General features: G+C 40.2%; 1 protein-coding gene across 3 annotated transcripts in view; it reads left to right on the top strand.

Annotated features, from left to right (window-relative positions):
- Positions 1–19,752, top strand: part of SNX31 (sorting nexin 31) — an 82,808-nt gene that overhangs the window by 50,169 nt on the left and 12,887 nt on the right. For all 3 annotated transcript variants that reach the window (XM_061439271.1, XM_061439270.1, XM_061439272.1), the window contains 3 exons: positions 6,817–6,909; positions 10,746–10,949; positions 18,872–18,985. In XM_061439271.1, coding sequence (XP_061295255.1) covers positions 6,817–6,909; positions 10,746–10,949; positions 18,872–18,985 — 411 coding nt within the window. The remainder of the gene's footprint in view (positions 1–6,816; positions 6,910–10,745; positions 10,950–18,871; positions 18,986–19,752) is intronic.

A 19,752-nucleotide genomic window follows, 5' to 3' on the forward strand; every position in this document is an offset into this window, starting at 1 on the left:
TGAGTTGGAATGTAATTTACCATTTTAAATGTTCCCTGAGGCTTAGCACCACTGTTTCCTTGCTATTACAATGCCTTGTTAGTTACATCCGGTTTGTTTGCCAATGCATCACCTAATTCTAGTATTGTTTCTGTGGGATGGTTTCCAGGGATACAGGGTAACAAGAATTAGGAACTACTAGCATCATACTTAGCAGCAGCAGCAGAATCTTATGATGTTTATCAATCTTCATTAAGGAGTTGTAAACCAGAGAGAAACTGATGGTGTTTCCTCCTCTTATGGCTTGGGAAAAGATGGTTTCTTGAAAAGCACACTGAATGGTAGTTTCAAAAATGCCTTCTGTCCCTGCTCTATCAGTGGCCCTCTCCTCTGGGTGACCTTGGACTGGTCACTTCTTCCTTCTGGAACTGGAACTACAATGTCTCCCTGTGAAGTGAAGAGACTGAACTAACAGTCTCTAAGTGTTCTTCCAGCTTTAACAGACTGGTATTCAAACCTTAGCTCTTTGCCTGGCAAAGTTTTCAAGAAACTATATAGCTGATGTCATAACAACCTCTGCCTTTATCATTTCTCAAATTTGAGTGAAGCTCCTGAGAAATGGAAAGGGGGCCCAAGGCCAGCAGGAGGGAGGGAACCACAACTGCTGCCTCCTTTGGGAAGTCCTCTCTGCCCCCTTGGCATTTTGTTCTGCCCTCCATCGTGGCACTCCCACCCAGTGTTGTGAATGCAGGTTCACATCTGCGTCTCTCTAATTAGACTCTGAATGGCCAAGGGCACAGACTGTGTCCTGGGCGCTTAGGAGATATGAATGAGTGAGAAGCAATCATCCTTTTAAAAAGTGAATCGAAGAATTCTGGGGAGTTCCTCTGATAAATAACTGTGCCATCATAATTAACCATTAAGAAATACTCTCAAATTTTTTAAAGCTAGTGTGTCTAGCGATGTCCCAGGAGCCAAGTGGATTCCCACAAGGTGTTTACTTCCTTCTTTTCAAAACTTTAAGTGACATTAAACAAAGTGGGGGCTTCCCTCGTAGCTCAGTTGGTAAAGAATCTGCCTGTAATGCAGGACACCTGGGTTCAATTCCTGGGTCAGGAAGATCCCCTGGAGAAGAAAATGGCAACCCACTCCAGTATTCTTGCCTGGAGAAACCCATGGACAGAGGACCTGGCAGGCTACAGTCCTTGGGGTCTCAAGAGTCAGATACGACTTAGCAACTAAACCACAAACAAAGTGGAAGATTGCCTATAAAAATAGAAGTTTCTGGATTTTCTAAAAAATACCAAAGGCTCTGTCCTGTCTGGGCCTACATTTCAGCTGGGCCACCACTGGCCTGGTTACAATTTGTGCAAATTAGAAAAGGTGCCCCTTCCGCTAGGCAGGTCAAGCCCTGCATCAGGGCATGTGGTGTGGTGAGGGGAGTGTGGGCTGCCCACTACCCTCCTAATACCGCCGTGACCCAAAGTGCTCCTTAGCCTTGGTCTGTTCTGCCTCAGCCACCTGGAGCCGAGTGGCTGCTGCCTTGTTTGAAAAGGCATGCGCTCTCCATGTCTCACTGCTGTAGACTCTGCAGAGAGCACTAGAGTGTGTGTGATTGAAGCTCATGAAAACCGTGACTTATGTGATTTCACACAATTTTAAAAATTAGGTTCCACATGAGTCTCTGTCAGGCAGTCTTTGGGGAACCATATAACTGAGTAGAGGCATTTATCTAAACTTGACTCTCTCACTGTCTGGAGCGAGGCACTGTATATAATACATTTGAGTGATGACTTGTGAAATCATAATCAGGGTCAAAGGTTTTCAAGGGTAGTAAAACAAAAACATTTATCTTACCTCTCCTGTCGGATATTTAAAGCTCTACATTTGAGAGTCCCAGGTCCTCTAATGATTAATGATGTATCTTTAGTTAGTACTTACCTACTTACCACCACGAATGCTGTTTACCTTGTATATTTTGTCAGGTTTCTCTCTGACATCGTTGCCAGGTTCTAACAGTCCTTACAGGGCTCTAAGATCAAGTGAGTTCAGGAAAGAAAAGGTGTTCCTTTCTTCACACCCATGCTAATTCCATTCTTAGCTTAGGTATGGTATCTACGTTCAGTTTCGAGAACAGTTGACAATAAGGAGAAAGTCTTGCGGTGTGTAGCTGCCTATGTGGTCAAAATTCAGTGTCTCGGGCAATAGGAGGAGGGCTTGGTAGAGTAGTCTGACCCGAGTTTTAATCCAACCGTTGCCGCTTACTTACTGGATTGTCTTGAAAGTTATCACATCTCTGGATCTTGATTTTACTCATCTCTAAAATGGGGGTAAATGTTCCTAACCCACAGGACAATTTGGAAAAAGTCAATGAGAAAACTTTTCTTAAAAAGGTCTCAACAAATAGTAGTTGTTTTTCTTCTCCTCTTTAAATCCATCTCCTTTTCCCCAACTTCAATAGTAATATCAAAATGTATTCCACTTTTCTTTCTCCTCTTGGAGCTAAGACATACCCTGTCCCTCAGTGATATAAGGGTCATAACATATAGACTTACATTCAGACTAAGGTATATACTATCATATACTATATTATATTCATATACTATATTCAGTATATTCATGCTATATTCAGACTATCATATACTAAGGTATAAAGTACCTGATAGCAAAGAATTGTTTGTGAGATTGCTGTACGTAAGACGTTGCACAAGATACACTTTGGTAAAGGACCCTGGTTCTTCTCTAGAAGGGTTAATAGTTTGAGGGCCAGTGGAAAACTCCATTAAATAAAGCATGATCTCAACTAGTGATAAAGAACCCACCTGCCAATGCAGGAGACATAAGAGATGTAGATTTGATCCCTGGCTCAGGAAGATCCCCTGGAGGAGGGCATGGCAACCCACTCCAGTATTCTTGCCTGGATTAGCCCATGGACAGAGGAGACTGGAAGGCTACAGACCACGGGGTCGCAAAGAGTTGGACATGACTTAAGTGACTTAGCACAGCACACACTCAGGCTAAGTGTATGCAGCTGATGAGATGGAAAGCTGATCTCAGAGCCTGTCCTGGGGCCAGGAAGGATAAAGGGGAAGGGAAGGCTGCGTGCCAGGAGAAGAGGGGAAGAGCACAGGAAAAGCTGCCGAGGGCTTCAGGAAATCCAGGGGCCGTCTGTCTTCAGTGAGTTCTGGCATCGAGACCAGTGTTGTTCGGCTTGAACCTGCAGTGCAGATTAGGACAGGGGACTGAGCAGCCTGTCAGGGAGTCAGAGTTTGAGAACATTTGCTGGTGGCAGTTGCTCAAAGCCCAGCCAACAGGGCCTAATAGTGTATTCACTTCTCATTGTTTTTCAGTTATAAAATTTGTTTTCATTTTATAAAAATGTGCAGATATGGAAGGACTCAAAAACAAAAGTAAACATCATCCCAAATCTTATATCAACCATACATATCAACTCTTTAACTTTTTCAGTGTTTTACTTCGTATACTATTAATTCATTTCACTCATGTACACATCCATTTTTCTTGACTGCTAAGTGTACATACAAGGTCTTTGGGGCTTGGTTTATATTTATTTTTTTTTGTTTTATAAAAATCAGGACCTGATTACTATGCCCTTATTTTGTAACTTGACATGTTTTCATGTACCAATGCCTCATAGACTTTTCCCATGTTGTTAAATATTCTATATAATTTTAAATAGTAGCATAACCTATTATTTGATTGTACCTAAACTCTATCACCTATGCTGGGGCATTTATTAATAGTACCTACTTCATAAGGTGCTGTGAGGATTGATCTTTTTCTTTATAGGTGAGGAGCTCTAAAATAATAAAAATTTATTTTCTCACAGTTCCATAGGTCAGAAGTCTGAAATCAAGGTATTGGCAGGGCCATGTTCCCTCTGAAGGTGCTAGGGGAGTTTCTGTTCCTTGTCTCTTTCATCTACTGGTGGCTTCAAGCATTCCTTGGGTGGAATACTACTCAGCCAGGAAAAAGATGAAATTGTGCCATTTGTGATAACACTGATGGACTTTGAGGGTATTTTGCTAAAATAAGTTAGATGGAGAAAGACAAATGCTGTATGATTTGATCAAAATATAAATTAAATAATAAATAAATAGTATAATAAAATTAATGAACAAACCAAACCAAACAGAAGCAAACAAGTAGATACTGAGAACAAAGTAGTAGCTACCAGAGAGGGGAGGGGCTGGGGTTGATTTTTGTTTTAGAGCAATTAGAACATTGCCTGACACACAGTAAGCATTATACATATGTTTGCCACAATTTACAGTTGAAAATTTTTCAATATTAAAAGTGATAGTAGTAATAGCCTGAGTGAAGTCCAGGAGTTGGTGATGGACAGGGAGGCCTGGCATGCTGCGATTCATGGGGTCGCAAAGAGTCAGACACGACTGAGTGACTGATCTGATCTGATCTGATCTGAGTAATAGCCTTATTAATACATTTTTCTTAATCTGTGTTTATCATTCCTGTAGATGGTTTTAGATTTAAATACCAAACTATCTCCATAAAGTTGTACCAGGTTAAATTGCATCAGATCTATATGAGCTTCCTATTTCTTCAACCCCTTGCCAACTCTGAATATTATATATATATTTGTCTTCACATTGCCATTCTTTGGCATTGCCTTTCTTTGGGGATTGGAATGAAAATTGACGTTTTCCAGTCCTGTGGCCATTGCTGGGTTTTCCAAATTTGCTGGTATATTGAGTGCAGCACTTTCACAGCGTCATCTTTTAGGATTTGAAATAAATCAACTGGAATTCCATCACCTCCACTAGCTTCGTTCGTAGTGATGCTTCCTAAGACCCACTTGACTCCACATTCCAGGATGTCTGGTTCTAGGTGAGAGATCACACCGTCGTGGTTATCTGATCACACCATTCTTTGAGCCAAAGAATGCTGTAATTATTGCATAATTGCACTCATCTCACATGCTACCAAAGTAATGCTCAAAATTCTCCAAGCCAGGCATCAACAGTACGTAAACCATGAACTTCCAGATGTTCAAGCTGGTTTTAGAAAAGGCAGAGGAACCAGAGATCAAATTTCCAACATTCGCTGGATCATAGAAAAAGCAAGAGAGTTCCAGAAAAACATCTACTTCTGCTTTATTGACTATGCCAAAGCCTTTGACTGTGTGGATCACAACAAACTGTGGAAAACTCTTAAAGAGATGGGAATACCAGACCTCCTGACCTGCCTCCTGAGAAAGCTGTATGCAGGTCAAGAAGCAACAGTTAGAACTAGACATGGAACAACAGACTGGTTCCAAATAGGAAAAGGAGTATGTCAAGGCTGTATACTGTCACCCTGTTTATTCAACTTATTTGAAGAGTACATCATGAGAAACTCTAGACTGGATGAAGCACATGCTGGAATCAAGATTGCCAGGAGAAATATCAATAACCTCAGATATGCAGATGACACCACCCTTATGGCAGAAGGTGAAGAAGAACTAAAGAGCTTCTTGATGAAAGTGAAAGAGGAGAGTGAAAAAGTTGGCTTAAAACTCAGCATTCAGAAAACTAAGATCATGGCATCTGGTCACATCACTTCATGGCAAATAGATGGGGAAACAATGGAAACAGTGAGAGACTTTATTTTCTTGGGCTCCAAAATCACTGCAGATGGTAATTGCAGTCATGAAATTAGAAGACACTTACTCCTTGGAAGAAAAGTTGTGACCAACCTAGATAGCATATTCAAAAGCAGAGCCATTACTTTGCCCACAGAGGCCCATCTAGTCAAAGGTATGGTCTTTCCAGTAGTCATGTATGAATGTGAGAGTTGGACTATAAAGAAAATTGAGTGCCGAAGAATTGATGCTTTTGAACTGTGTTGTTGGAGAAGACTCTTGAGAGTCCCTTGGACTGCAAAGAGATCCAACCAGTCCATCCTAAAGGAAATCAGTCCTGAATATTCATTGGAAGGACTGATGCTGAAGCTGAAACTCCAATACTTTGGCCACCTGATGCAAAGAACTGACTCACTGGAAAAAACCCTGATGCTGGGAAAGATTGAAGGTGGGAGGAGAAGGGGCCGACAGAGGATGAGATGGTTGGATGGTATCACCAATTCAATGGACATGAGTTTGGGTAAGCTCCGGGAGTTGGTGATGGACAGGGAAGTCTGGCGAGCTGCAGTCCATGGGGTCACAAAGAGAAGGACACGACTGAGCGACTTGAACTGAACTGATGGATCTTCACCAAGTTGAGAGGCAAACAGATTCTTTGATTACCAGTGAGGTTCAATCTGTATTTGTCATTTGGAATTCCTTTTTATTAATTGCTGATATATAGCATTTCTTCATTTTCCTATTAGAGGTATTTATATTTTTACTATTGCTTTATGTAAATAAGATTAACTCTTTGCCACATATGATGCAGTTTTGCCTTGGTTTGCCATTTTCTTCTTAGTTTTATTCTTGGAGGCTTATTATTTTTATGTAATTATATATTCACTTGTATGTTATTTGTCTTTGTAGCTTAGAAAGGTATTTCTTATTGATCAGATAAAAATACTCACTTTTACTTTCTTCTGGTTCTTTTATGGTTTTTACATTCAAATCTTTAACCTATCTGTGTTTATTTGATTGGGTGGTGTGGGGAAAGAGAAAATTTTATTTTCTTTTCCAAGTGCTACCAGTTGTACCCAAACCATTGTACCCACACCCAATTAATTTTAAATGTAACCTTTATAACCTGCTAAATCCTTATATATGCCCACTTGGGTTTCATACACGAGTATATTTTTGTTAGGTTAATTCATTTCTGTTAAGGTTGCTAATTTTACAACTTATATTGTTTTAAGGCAATACAGGACATTGAAAAAGAATGGGCCAAACCCACAGAGGTGCAGAGGCAGAAATTAGAGGCTCTCCAGAAAGAAGACAACCAAACAAAGGTGAATGAAATATTGCACCAAGAGAAATCTCTTGGAAGGGAGTTAGAGAAACATATTGGAATTCAGCTGTTTCTGTAATTTATAAACCCATCAAGCACTAAAAATGGGGCTTAAAAATGAGAATACCTTCATTGATTTTTCTTATTATAAAATTAATAAAGTCTTATTGTTTAAAGATTCTTAAAAATACAATATAGTGTGCATCCTTTGCCAAGTTAATTAATATAGACCCTCAACATTATTTTTAATGATGCAGAGTATTCCATTTTATGATTATGTTATCATTTAGCTAACCAATTTCCTATTATTGGAAGTCAGATTGTTTCCAGGATTTGCTTCTATAAATCACTGTGGCAGCGAGCACCACGAGGCCCAGGACTGAGTCCATCTAATTTATATAATACATACTCTGTGTTCCCAACACCTGGTATGGTTCCTGGCTGAAGGTCCCTGAACACAGCAGCCAACATTGTCTGTCTTGAATCCATGTTCTATTATTCTTCACATTATTTCTAAATGTTCATTTTTAAAACTTCCATAAAGATGGTACAGTACCAACGGACATACCCCCAAGAAATATATGAGTCTGAAAAGTTATATTTTAACAGAAGAAATGGTCTTTGCTTCATTGTATTATCTTTTTTTAAAAAACCTTTATATTTTACCAATGCTCCTCACCAAAGCACTGATTTTGAAGAAAATGCAAATAAAATTTAGGTAACTCATTTATACTTAGGTTGATATAGAAAGCCATCCTTCAAAGTCACCATATTTTTAGAATTTTATTGATGAGTTGCAAAAAAAAAAAAAAAGGGAAAAAGCATATACTGTCATGATTTAGTATTTTCCCCCTTGGTATACTGAGAATTTGGAGAAGGAAATGGCAACCCACTCCAGTATTCTTGCCTGGAGAATCTCAGGGACAGAGGAGCCTGGTGGGCTGCCGTCTATGGGGTCACACAGAGTCGGACACGACTGAAGCGACTTAGCAGCAGCAGCAGCAGCATACTGAGAAATCTTCCCAGGTGGCTCAGATGGTAAAGAATCTTCCCTAGGTTGGGAAGATCCCCTCAAGAAAGGAATGGAAACCCATCCCAGTATTCTTGCCTGGAGATTCCCATGGACAGAGGAGCCTGGAGGGCTACAGTCCATAGGGTGGCAAAGAGTCTGACATGACTGAACGTCTAACACTTTCCCACTTTCCCGTTGGTATTCCATTACAGCTTTGTCTCAGAAATTTTGGAGTTCAATTTCTCTGAGTGTTTGCAAATTTTTATACTTACAGCTTTTATTTTGATGAATATCATGTTGCTATTGCTTTGGACACAGTTACCAATTCTAAGGACATTTCTGACCTATAAACTTCTTAGTTTAGTAAGAACGTTGTTTTTAACTATGCTGCTATGCTCTAACAAAATTTGTGTTTTTGCCATAGAACAAAGTTTATTTTCTATGGTTGAATGTTTTACATCATTTTACCATACTATTTTAATAGTGATCTTTAAAAACTCTCACTTTGAGTGCATGAATTTAGTCCTCTAAATTTTCTTTGCATTTTGTTTGAAGTCAGTGCTTTAGTAGTTGGCTAAATATAAAGAATAAAAAAGATAACACAATGAAGGAGAGGCCATTTATTTTGTTAAAATATGTCTTATTTGTCAGACTCACGTGTACTGCTTCAGGACAGGGTATGGCTGAGGTGTTTTTTTTTTTTTTTTCACTTGAAAAAAACTGAACCATTATTCAACTTAACAAATGATTTTTCTCTTGAAGCATCTAAGCATACTGTTATTAAAACCAATGTTATTTAAGTGTTTGTAAAAGTTCTCCTGCTAATGGAGTCAACACATTAACAACTTTTGCTTTACTTTGTGTACATGTACAAGAAAACTTGGAATTGAAAATGAGTGAAATTAACTTAAAGGAGCAGTCATTTGATCTAAATCAGAGAGAGACTGATCTATGGTCCCTGGGCCACTGTTTGTGTAAATAAAGCTTTATTGGCACATAGCCACACTCACTCATGTGTGTATTGTCAAGTGGTGATTTTGTGCTAGAGCAGTAGAGGTGGTTACTGGCAACAGTGCTCATATGCCCACAGAATTGAAGATGTTTACTACACGGGTCTGCAGGTAAGTTTGCCAAAAGCTCATATACCTTCTGCAGTTCTACGTGTTAAATTATCTTTTTCAGGTACTTCTTAAGAGAACAAATTTCAGAAATTCCATGGTGGTTCCATGGTTAGGACTTGGCACTTTCACTGCCATGGCCTGGGTTCAATCCCTGGTTGGGGAACTTAGGTCCTGCAAGCTGTGTGATGTGTCCAATAAGAAAACAAAACTTATTTTCAAGTAGATAATCCTTTTAGATTTCTGTCCTCTACTTTTCACACAGGCAGTAATATCAGTACTCCCCGCCCACCTCATTTTGAATGGCAGGTGCCAGCTAGCATTTTGAGCAAGTTACTTATTGATCACTAACTTCTTAGAGAAATGGAGGTTAACTTTCAACGAAAAACACTTTCACCTCTTTTAGAGCACTGCAGCCAAGAGTGTATTACAGTTTATTACAAATTTTTTGTGTTACCAAAGAGTAAAATAAACAATTAAGAATTTATACCATATAATACAAAAGAAGTTTTGTAGCAAGAGCCATGAAACTACTCTGAATGCTCAGTGGCAGGATTACTCAGCCCCTGTCCCCACCACACAGGTAACATCTACCCACCACCTGTCATTTCTGATGTCTCCCACTGACCCAAAGGGAGGTCCAGCAGCTGAACGCACCTCCTAAGTTGAATGCATGGGCCTCAGTGCAATGAGCTGATCCGACACATGGCCGGGAGGGACAGGAGCCTGGAATCCTTCCACCACCTGGTACCAAGAGTCGCCCATCCCTCACGGCGTTTCTCTTTATCAGAGAGCGCTCATGTAGCCCTCAAAAGGGAGATGTAAGTTACCTTGCTTCAGGAAAGGATTGGGAAAGAGTCAGGTTGTCGCTGAGTGGCCTACTTTCTGATTTAACCATGTGGTGAGGTGTCAACTACCTTCTCTGAACACACATCTTCCACCCCGTCAGATAGGACCATGGCGTAGGCTGGAAGAACAAAGTGGAGGTCACTGAACTGATAGCAGGTTACTTGAAGGCAGTCGCCAATGATCACTTTGTCGAAAGGTCCTCAATAGACATTAGCAGGACAGGATGCCAGGACCACAGGTGTGACCTGCAGCTGTCCTCTGTTCTTCAGTAACAATAAAAGCAGAGGGAAAAGCTAAACCTTAAACATCACCAACATTCCATTGGCACTTTGGGGCCGTGAAACTCGACTTAGCAGACTCACTCTTGGCCTCACTTCATTGCCATTTCCAACACCTCTGTCTCTGACAGTGAATACCACCAGCATATAAAGCAGCCTGTAAAAATTTGATCTCAGCTTAGTTGTTTTTCTTTTTAAACACAGCATCTTAAACATTCACTTTTTGTTTATTCTGCTGCTCTAATCTACTGAGATAGAATCATAACTACTCATTCGATGACATCCTACTCTTTTCTTCCTTCATCGTTCACACACTGAATATTTTATTTCCACTATGTCTGAACCCTGTAAAAAGAGCAGGGACATGATGGTCAACGAGGAGGCACACGCCCAGGAACTGGGGCAGCCCTGTCAGCACACGGGGCGTGGTCTTCATCTGCGTCACCTGGAAGAAGAAGGTGCTTTCACTGTGACTCCATTCCGGGTGTTGTGTTAGAATGGCAGTAGCTTCTGACATGAGATTTTTCATCCGCTTCAAGCAGTCTTTTGCTTTCTCCGTCCCCACCCCGCTTTGGAGCAGTTTTTGGAGCTCGCCCGGGAGGTCCAGCATTATGGGTACATGCGGCTGGAACCCTGCACCTGTGACCACCCAGAGCCCGGCTGCCAGGCCCTTCTTTCCGTTGGCAATAATGAGATCAGCTGCTGCATAACCCTGCCTGATAACCAGACCCAGGACGTCATTTTCCAGATGGACAGAGTGAAGTGCTGGCAGGTCACTTTCCTTGTGAGTATCTTGGCACCTTGCCTTTCCCATCATTTAAAGCCTTCATCCACGATTTTAAAAATCCTAGTGTTTTTGGATGACAGTGTTGGTATCAGGGAGACAGGTTTGCCATTTGAATCAGTACCTTGAGTGGACTGGCATCTAAGCCACAGTAAGCATCATAAAATCCCATGGACAGAGAAGCCTGGTGGGCTACAGTCCATGGCGTTGCAAAGAGTCGGACATCACTGAGCACGCACAAAGCATCACCTAGTAGTAAAACCTACCTGTTATCTGGGACAAGTGCCTCACTCTTGCTGTAGAGACACTCCTCTTCTCACCTTCCAACAGCAGACTTCTCTACTGCTTGAAGGGTATCTAAAGTAGTAACAACATGTAGAAATAACAGCTACCATTTACTGAACACTTAATACGTGCTCAGTACCAACAAGATCTCTATGCTTGGAAACTGGATGCTGCCCAGCAGAGCTATTCTTTTTTTTTTTTTTAATTAATTTATTTATTTTAATTGGGGATACTTTACAATATTGTGATGGTTTTTGCCATACATCAACACTAATCAGCCATGGGTATACATGTGTCCCCGCATCCTGAACCCCCGTCCCGCCTCCCTCCCCATCCTATCCCTCTAGGTTGTCCCAGAGCACTAGCTTTGGGTGCCCGGCTTCATGCATCAAGCTTGCACTGGTCACGTATTTTACATATGGTGATATACATGTTTCAGTGCTACTCTTTCAGATCATCCCACCCTCGCCTTCTCCCACAGAGTCCAAAATTCTGTTTTTTACACCTGTGTCTCTTTTGCTCCCCTGCCTGAGGATCGTCATTACCGTCTTTCTAAATTCCACATATATGCATTAATATACAGTATTTGTCTTTCTCTTTCTGACTTACTTCACTGTGTATAATAAGCTCTGGTTTCATCCACCTCATTAGAACTGACTCAAATGTGTTCTTTTTTTTTTTTATAGCTGAGTAATATTTCATTGTGTATATGTAACACAACTTTCTTATCCATTCATCTGCCAATGGACATCTAGGTTGCTTCCATGTCCTAGCTATTGTAAATAGTCCAGCAGAGCTATTGGTAAGGATCTCTGGCATCACACCTGCATTGCCATGTCCTTCCAAGAGAGAGCTTTCTGACCAGACTTACTGAGTGCTTACTTTGTACCAGCTATGCTAGGCAATGACACATACGCTATTTAATTCTTTTTTTTTTCATTAAGAGGAAAACAAAGGTCAATATTTATAAAAAGTAGCATTTCTTACTTAAGTTCTTAAATATAACCCAGTGAGCTAAGAGGCATTATCCCATTTACACAGGAAATGGAGATTAACTAGTAGAGAACAAACCCTACTAAAGCAACCATGACACCCAGCTACTAAATCCATGAAACCCATGGGGATTTTTTAGCTGGCTCAGTATTGTGAAGGTAGAGAGACAGGCCTGTCTGCAGCATTTGATACGTCAATCACGTCTTCCTTTTCACAACTCCCCCTGCTTCCTCCTCTAATTTTGTGGGCTGCCTTCCCTCTGACCACTCCTGAAATGCTGGTGTTTCCTGGGGTTCCATTTCTAGAATCTCTCCTCTACTTATCTCCTGAAGTCATTTTCCCAGATGACTGTCAACAGGTCCAGTATTTCCTACTGCATTCTTGACATCTTCGCCAAGTGATTCAGACACCTCAAGGTCATCCTTTCCCCAAACCGGACTCATCCTTTCCCATATGCCCAACCTAGGGTTCTTCCTCCTGTGTTCCTTATCTTGGTAAATAGGATTTCCACCACCACCCCTAGTTGCCAAATCAGCAATTTTGAAATTACCCCTAACTTTTCTCTTATCTTACATTTTTAACTGCTGATGCAGACAGACCTATCTGTTCTACGACACTGGTGGTGGTGATGGTGTTCAGTTGCTCAGTCGTGTCCGACTCTTTGCAACCCCATGGACTGCAGCACACCAGGCTTCCCTGTCCTTCACCGTCTCCTGGAGTTTGCTCACATTCATGTCCACTGAGTCGATGATGCTATCCAACCATCTCATCCTCTGCCGGCCCCTTCTCCTTTTGCCTTCAATCTTTCCCAGAATCAGGGTCTTCTCCAGTGAGTCAGCTCTTCGCATCATCCTATGGCACTGCTGTCCTTCAAGATTCTCCTTTTCTCTCTGCCCTCATGTCTTGATCTCAACATTTGCTGCCTGGATGAAATCCCACAGCCTCCTAACCCTTCTCACTGCCTCACTCTTACCCTCTTGGGGTCAGAAGAATAAAACACATCATATGATTTCAGTCCCTTTAAACTATGGGAAGTTGTTTTGTGGCCAACGTTTGGTATATCTTGAAATGTTCGGTGTGCACTCAAGAAGAATGTATACGCTGCCACTGTTGACAATGCGTATGTTGCCCTAACTCTAACCCTATAAATATCAATTCGTCAAGTGGTTAATGACGTTCAAGTCTCCTCTATCCTTACACACTTCTCTCTACTTGTTCTATCAGCTATTGTGAGGAGTGGTAAAATCTTCAAATATAATTGTAGATTTGTCCATTTCTTTAAATTTTGTTAGTTTTTTCCTTCATGTCTTCTATAGATTATTTTATTATTTAGACATTCATTTGTTCCATTGTTTTTTTAGCCACACCTTTTAAATTTATGGTTACTTGAGTCTTTAATATACATCTTTTTAACTTATCACAGTCTACTTTTGAGCATTACATCATTTCACAAGAAGGTTAAACCCTCGCAACAGTCGTGCCTCGGTTTGCCCCGTCCATCCTTTGTGCTATTTGTCGCCATGCATTATTCCTACATATATTATAAACCTCATGCTGTGTTATAATTATTTCTGCTTTCAACAGTTAATGACTTTTTCATTAAAAGGTCAACTTTTAATTTTGATATAATTATAGATTCATATGTAGTTGAAAGAAATGGTCCAGCGATTTTGCATACACTTTACCCACTTTTCTTCAATTATTACATCTTTCGAAACTAGAGTACAGTATCACCACCCATGCTGCTGACGTTGATACAACGAAAAGTTGAGACGTTTCCATCATCACAAGGATGCTTCATGTTAGCTTTTTATAGCTGCATCCACTTACTCCCACTCTCATCCCTCTTGAACCCCTGGCAACCCTAACCTGTTTGCCATTTTCATATTGTGTCATTTCAAGAATATTTTATAAAGCTTTTGGAAGTAATGGATTATTTATGACTTGATTGTGGTGATCATTTCGTGGATACATGCATATGTCCAAACTCTTCAAATTGTGTACATTAAATATGTGCAGTTTTTTTGCACGTCAATTATAACCTCAGTTAGAAAAAACAAACACTCACACACACAAAACAAGGTTATGCACCAGTCAGTTGATGAAGATATTGTGACCTAAACCTGTATTTCCCCTTGGACTGTGTATCAGAACTCACTAATGCAGTGTTTATGGTAACTATAGAACATAGGTAGTGTGAACAACAAGAATTGACTGTGTTTAGGAGGTAAACATAAAATAAAAGCAAGGAATTTGTTACCTTAAAAAATAAAAGAATGTTCAGTTCAGGTCAGTCGTTCAGTCGTGTCCGACTCTTTGCGACCCCATGAATCACAGCACGCCAGGCCTCCCTGTCCATCACCAACTCCCGGAGTTCACTCAGACTCATGTCCATCGAGTCAGTGATGCCATCCAGCCATCTCATCCTCTGTCGTCCCCTTCTCCTCCTGCCCCCAATCCCTCCCAGCATCAGAGTCTTTTCCAATGAGTCAACTCTTCGCATGAGGCGGCCAAAGTACTGGAGTTTCAGCTTTAGCATCATTCCTTCCAAAGAAATCCCAGGGCTGATCTCCTTCAGAATGGACTGGTTGGATCTCCACACAGTATGTAGTCTTTGGGAATTTTTTTTACTCAGCATAATTCTTTGGAAATTCATTCAGCTTGGTGTGTATATTTCAGTAGTTTGTGTCTTTTGGCAGCTGAGCAATGTTCCATGGTATAGAACAGCCACAATTTTTTAAAACACTCACCCAAAGAAAGGTATCTGGTTGTTTCCAGTTATTAGCTATTATGAATAAAGCTTCTATAAATATTGATTCATAGGTTTTTGTCTGAGCACAAGTTTTCATTTCTCTGGGATAAATGCCTAGGAGTGTAGTTGCTGGAAGTTGTGTGTTTAATTTTTTAAGAAACTGCCAAATTGTTTTCAAGGGAGCTGAGCCAATTTATTATACATTCCCACCAGCGATGTATGAGCAAGCCAGTCTCTCCACTTTCTCATCAGCATTTGGTATCGTCATTATTTTTTATTTAGTCATCCTGACAAGTGTGTATTGGTATTCAATTATGGTTTTAATTTGCCTTTCCCTCATGGCTAACGATGTTGAACATCTTTTCATGTGCTTATTTACCATCTGGATATCTTCTTAAGTGATATGTCTTCATAATTTCTTCCATTTTCCAGTTGGATTTTTTGTTTACTATTGAGTTTTGAGAGCACTTACATTCTAGATATTAGTCCTTTTTTGGATATGTGGCTTGCTAGTATTTTCTCTCACTTTGTAGTTTTTCGTTCTCTTCACAGGGTCTTTTGCAGAGCGAAAGACTTTAATTGTGATGAAGTTGTTTTTCTTTATTGTGTTTTTGGTGTCAAGTCTAAATTCTTTGCCAAAGTTCCCTTTTTTTGCTTATGGAAGTACAATTGCTCCAGGACCATTTATTGCAAAGACTATCTTTCTTCAGTTGAATTGCTGTCATACCTTTGTAAAAAATCAGTTGGGCACATTTGTGTGGGTCTAGTTCTGTTCCATCGATCTTTGTGTAGACACACAGAGGGAGGCATAGATCCCTCTACCAATACCACATCATCATTCCCTTCTTCTGCAACAGCTTTATCAAGATATTATTCACATTCCACACAATATAAAGTGTACAACTCAGTAGCATTCAGTATATTCCGACTTGTGTAACCATCACCACAGTCAATTTTAGAATACCTCAAAAAGAAGCTCCAGACCCTTCATTTGTTACTTCCTTGTCACCAGGCCCAGGAAGCCACTACTTTACCTTCTGCCTCTATAGATTTGCCTGTTCTGAACTTAGCATATTAATGGAATCATACATGGTGCTTGTGAATGTTTTTTTTTTTTTTTTTGAGAGGGAAACCCAAACAGAGACCAGAGGTCTTGCTAAGTTGAGGAGAAAGAGAGAAAAATCTGTGAAGTGGTGGTTAGAATTTATGGGATAAAAGACTAAAGACAAGGGTTTTACATAGAGCAAGAGCTCCAGAGAGCATCTTTCAAATCTTTTGGCTAAATAATGATTTGTGCGTGTGTGGGCAATGGACAAATCTGCATCTGGGAAGTCTGGGGAAAGAACCACTGAAAAGCAGCAAGTTGAACAATTCAAAAAAAAACATACTGGTGTTTTTACTTAACATAATGTTTCCAGGGTTCATTCTTGCTGTAGCATATATCTGTATTTATTCCTTTTTGTGGTCAAATAATATTCCATTGTACAGATATATCCACTTGTACATTGATGGTTGTTTCTACCTTTTGACTGTTTTGAATTATGCTACTATGAACATTTGTGCATACGTTTTTTTATGTGGACATAGGTTTTCGTTTCTCTTGGTTATATACTGAGGAGTGGAATTGCTGGTAATTCTACCATAGTGGTTAACTTTTATGGTTAACTTTTTGAGGAAATTCCAGACTGTCATTTACAGTGTCTTCTCCATTTTATATCCCCACCAGCAGCATAAGAGGATTCCAACTTCCCCATTTCCTTGCCTATACTTGTTATTATCTAATTTTTTAAAAAAATATGGCCATTCTAATGGATGTAAAGTAGTATCTCATTGTGGTTTTATTTCAGTCTTTTTTTCTATCTGTACTTAATTTTGGGTGGTTTCTGTTGTCATGATTTCAAGGTCATCAGTCTTCTGTAGCATATAATGTGTGTCTTTCCCACTCGTTATAATTTTATTTCTACTCTTATACTTTATTTTTCATCTCTAGAAGGCCATTAAGGTCTCTTCTGTATCTTCCATTTCTCTCCTTATCATGCTATTTTTTCTAAATTTTTGGTGTGTGGAGCATATTTAAAATAACTGTTTTTATATTATGGTCTACTAATTCCATCAGCTCTGACATTTCTATTGATTGATTTTTCTCCTATTTGCAGAGTACGCTTATCTCATACTTTGCACACCAGGTAATTTATTATGGTATGCCAAACACTGTGAATTTCACGTTGTTGAATGTTGGATTTTATTGTATTCCTTTAAAGAAGATTGAATTTTGTTCTGTCACACAATTAAATTACTTGGAATTAGTTTTATTTTTTTAAGACTTGCTTTTAAGCTTTCTTAAGGCAGATCAAGAGAAGTCTGGAGGACTAATTTAGTACTTTACTTAATAGCTGCCGTTCTTAGAACTCTCCATGTCTTGTTTATTATGCTATCTCTACTCAGGTTGATAGAAACTATTTCCAGGCTGGTTTAAGAGCTTTTGGAATTGTTCAACCTGCTGCTTTTCAGTGGTTCTTTCCCCAGACTTCCCAGATGCAAATTTGTGCATCTCCCAGGCATGCACAAATCATTATTTAGCCAAGAGATTTGAAACTTTGTCTTTAGTCTTCTATCCCATAAATTCTAACCAGGACTTCACAGATTTTTGTCTCTTTCTTACCAACTTAACAAGACCTCTGGACTCTGGGTTTCCCTCCGTGTACTGAATCTTGGAAACTCCTCCAGGCAGTAAACTGGGTAACCACAGGGCTCACCTTATTGTTTTCTGCTTCTCAGCGTTGACAGTTCTGCATTTTCTGCTGTTCTATGTCTGAAAACAGCTGTTTCTCAGTTCAGTTTTTTACATTGATGCTGCCAGACCCATAGATCTAAAATACAAATTTGTGTTATTATTCAGCTTTTAAAATCTTTTAACAAAATGGCCTGTTGCCCTTAAGATGAAGTTTAGACTCCTTCACTTAGCTTGTAAAACCTGTAACAGCCAGGGATCTTTTGGTAGCAAATAGTAGAAACCAATACTTCTGGCTCTAGCGGGGGGGGAAAAAAAAGGATTTATTAGAGGGGTATGAGATAATGCACTGATTTAAAGGAAAGGGTGAAAAAAAAAAAAAGACTGAAATAGAGGCTCAGGATAACCAGGAACCAGAGGAGCTCAAGATTTCTAGAAAGCAGGGATTCTTTATCAGGACCTGCTCTTTGGATCCTCTGCCCTGGAATCAAATGAGAGACCCAGAGTATTTATCCAGTTGGCTTGAGCTTGGGTCACGTGCCACCCTCCAAGAGGGCAGCATTTCCTGACTGTCCTAGCTTGAGAGCCACAGTGAAAAGTTTTTCCCAGGGGAATTTGAAACTCTAGTACCAGAAGAAAAAGTGATCGATGCTGTAAAGCAAAAATCACAGGTGCTTCCTACCAGGCTTCCAGACTCTGGCCCTGCCCTTCCTCTCTCAGCGCCCCGTCCCTCACGGCAAATGATTCAGCCATACTCCAGAGTGCCTGGCTCCCCCGTGCCTCAGTGCATCTGCGCTTATTTTGTCTTCTACTGGGAAACACTTGTTATCACCACACCCACCCCTCAAAAAAACACACAACAAACTTGGATAATTTTTTCTGCTGCTCAGATAACACTCTCCCTCCACTCCCACCCCACCAGAACTTCCTTTACCTCCTAGTTTGGATTAGATGTCCAACCTGTTCACTTCCATAACCTGTGTTTGCTTCCCTTATAATACTTATATCAAACTATGATGATTTATTGTACATTCATGGCTCCCCAAAAGACTGATAGCATCTTGGGAATAGGGATATTCTCACTTGTTTTGATATTTTGTGCAGCACATAATAGCCATTTAAATTCCTGCTGAATGTCAAGTAATATCTTTTCCTTTGTAGGGGACTCTGCTGGATACGGATGGGCCACAGCAAACTCTCAACCAGAACTTAGAGCTCAGATTTCAGTATTGCGAGGACAGTCACTGGCGGTGGTTTGTTATTTACACCAAACAGGTAAGTTCTCAGGGCAGAGCAGGAAAACCTTCAGTGCTAAATGCTCTCTTGCATGCTGGGGTGGACAAAGCACCTTGCCCTAACCCGAGTGGAGCAGAGTATTAGAGTATGCCACACATGCACTTTTAGGCCTGTAATACCATTTATTTGTTTTGGTTTTATTTTATGGTTGTTCAGTGGCTAAGTCAGGTCCTACTCTTTGTGGCCCCATAGACTGCAGCACGCCAGTCTTCCCTGTACTTCACTATCTCCCAGAGTTTGCTCAAACTTGTGTCCATTGAGTTGGTGATGCTATCTAACCAACTCATCCTCTACTGCCCTCTTCTCCTTTTGCCTTCAGTCTTTCCCAGCATCGGGGTATTTTCCAGTGAGCCAGCTCTCAGACTTGTTTTGTTTTACTCGTCACCAAGCTTTCATATAAATTAGAAACAAATTTATTTACCAAGTATCAGAAGACTCAACTATCAGTGACTTAGACCATGGATTAGTTAACTTCTCAAGGAATCAATGATGGTAAACATTTTAGGTTTTTAGGCTCATATGGTCTCTGTTGCAACTACTTAACTCTATTTCTGTAGCACAAAAGAAGCCACAGACAAGATATAAACAAATGGGTATAGCTGTGTTCCAATAAAACTTTATTTATAAACCCAAGTGGATGGGGCAAGATTTGTTTGCCAACCCCTGGCTTATACAATACAAATTTTTTATCATCTCACTTAGTAAGAATACTAGAGGGAGATGTTGGCATCCCTATAATTCTTTTG

This window comes from Bos javanicus, chromosome 14 (assembly GCF_032452875.1).
Source record: "Bos javanicus breed banteng chromosome 14, ARS-OSU_banteng_1.0, whole genome shotgun sequence".
NCBI lineage: Eukaryota > Metazoa > Chordata > Mammalia > Artiodactyla > Bovidae > Bos > Bos javanicus.